General features: G+C 30.3%; 1 protein-coding gene across 1 annotated transcript in view; it reads right to left on the bottom strand.

Annotated features, from left to right (window-relative positions):
* Nucleotides 1-1,902, bottom strand: part of LOC105462588 — an 11,602-nt gene extending 9,700 nt beyond the window's left edge. Inside the window, exons 1-2 of the mRNA XM_011709293.1 lie at nucleotides 1,701-1,902; nucleotides 7-1,378 (exon numbers count right to left, since the gene is read on the bottom strand). Of these exons, the coding sequence (XP_011707595.1) occupies nucleotides 7-1,378; nucleotides 1,701-1,872 (1,544 nt within the window). The 5' untranslated portion in view covers nucleotides 1,873-1,902. The remainder of the gene's footprint in view (nucleotides 1-6; nucleotides 1,379-1,700) is intronic.
* Nucleotides 1,903-2,127: the final 225 nt, after the last annotated feature.

Below are 2,127 nucleotides of genomic sequence, written 5' to 3'. Positions count from 1 at the left end.
TCAGACGTGTGCTCTTCCGATCTGTAAAGTACAACATTCTCTCTGACTAAAGTGACATCTAAACCTAAGAAACTAGCTAATGAACTGATAAGTTCAAGACAATCGAGGCATTCTAAATCACTGAGACCCTGTCCATGAAATCGTGGATCGAGAAGATAAGTCGTTTTATGAATATCATATAGAATAAAATTCATTCTATTCTTAACATAATAAAATATGGTATTTTGCACAACAGAATTTATAGTACATTCTTTGAAAAAGTCTGTATATTTAGCAATTATATCCATAAACATCCTAGGAACCAACGATAGAAATGCAGAATTGCTTTCTAAGACACCAATAGCTTTAGCTATTGGTTTGAGCAATTGTAAAGCTATTGAGCAATCTTTCCAGAAATTATCACTTAAAATTTCACTTTTTACTGAAGAATCAATATCATTACCATTCAGTTTATCAGATATCACAGTTGCCTGTAAGGCAGTCTTATTAGAAAGGAGAGATTCAAACATTAGAGCATCACCTGAGAATCTAGTAGGATTTGACAACTTTAATGACTTAGCATTTTTTCCATACAATCTAGTCTGTTCATTTTTGAAAACGGCATAAAATAATCTCTTTCTTTTTAACTTAATAACTTTTCGAGCTTGATTTCTAATAGTATTTAAAAAAGGAATTTTCATAAGATCTTTGGCAAGAAGATTTAATCCATGTGCACCACATCCTATTGTAAATATATGAGGAAATTCAGTTCTTACTATTTTCCAAGCAGCTTTCATAACAGCAGCATTGTCTGTTACTAAAAGAAGAACTTTATTACTATCAATTTTTCGGATTACTTTTAAAAATTCATGTGCAATGAACTCAGCATTTTCTTTTTGTTCTCCAGGGGTTATAGCTGAATAGAATACTATATCTGGAGTACCTAACAAAACGTTAACGATTCCTTCACCACATATATTTGTCCATCCATCAGACATGACAGTAATACAAGATGCTTTCGAAAGTCTTTGTTCAATAGATAATTTGGCTGCTTCATACTCAAAGTTTAATAAAGAGCTTCGTAGAGCATGTGTGTTTGGTGGTACGTATGAAGGACGAAGAATGCTAAAGGCTTCATGAAAGAGTGGATTATTTTCAAATACTGAAAAAGGAAGACCTCCAGCGTAAACGGCCTTTGCAAAAGCTTTATCAGCTTTTTCTCTCTCCGCAGAACTAATCGAGTCAAAATAAGATGAAATCCTCTGTGATCCTGATTTTGAACGCTTCAAAGACTGTGTTACTGAAGAATCAGATAGCGTAGATGATGATGCAACAGGCTGGACTGGCTGAAGAGTTGTATCAGCTGTAATATCCTCTTCAATTTCAATTACAATTGAACCTAACAAGTGTGAAAAGAATTTTAATTAAATTTTAGAATCAAATTAAAATTAAAATGATTATTTTATTACAATTTTCATGTTTTTATTTATTAAACAAAGTGAGGAAAAAACAAAACATTTTAAAATTACTACAGCACAAATAAATATTCGTTTAAAGAAATAAAAAAACCATGTCAAATAAATATACGAGATCAAATATATATTGTACATATCGACTTATCATTCAATTGATTATGAAAAATCTAGAGAGATAAACTCGTTATACAAGATCTTAAGATTAAATATAAGATGTAACTAAATATAGCCTTAAATCTCCTTCACCTTCTTTATTAACAGTAGAATATTTATTGCATTTTTCTAGATGTTTCTCCATTCTAGTAGCATTTGGGAAAGTATAACTCTTGTTACAATATTTGCAACAGACAATATTTGCGTTTTTATCATTTTTAGCCATCTGAAAATGCATCCACACCGTTTTCTTTTCTCTTGGCATAATGATAACCTAAAAAACAAATAAAAAATACAAGATAGCATCGAGTTCAAAAAAAATTTATTCGTATTCAGTTTTATATGTCATCAATTCTGAGTTCATTTTCAGATGCAAAAAGAATCCTTTTTTAAAATTTATAGAAAAGAATTCTTTTTGCATTTGAAAATAAACTCAGAATTGGTGACATATAATCGAGTTCTTTTGGACTCTCTGTGCTATCTGGAAAGTCTTAATTTTTTACCATACATAATTATGTAT

Source organism: Wasmannia auropunctata, unplaced genomic scaffold (genome assembly GCF_000956235.1).
Source record: "Wasmannia auropunctata unplaced genomic scaffold, wasmannia.A_1.0 LD336097.1, whole genome shotgun sequence".
NCBI classification, from domain to species: domain Eukaryota; kingdom Metazoa; phylum Arthropoda; class Insecta; order Hymenoptera; family Formicidae; genus Wasmannia; species Wasmannia auropunctata.
Note: the sequence above shows the minus strand (reverse complement) of the source record. Positions and strands in the feature narration are given on the sequence as shown.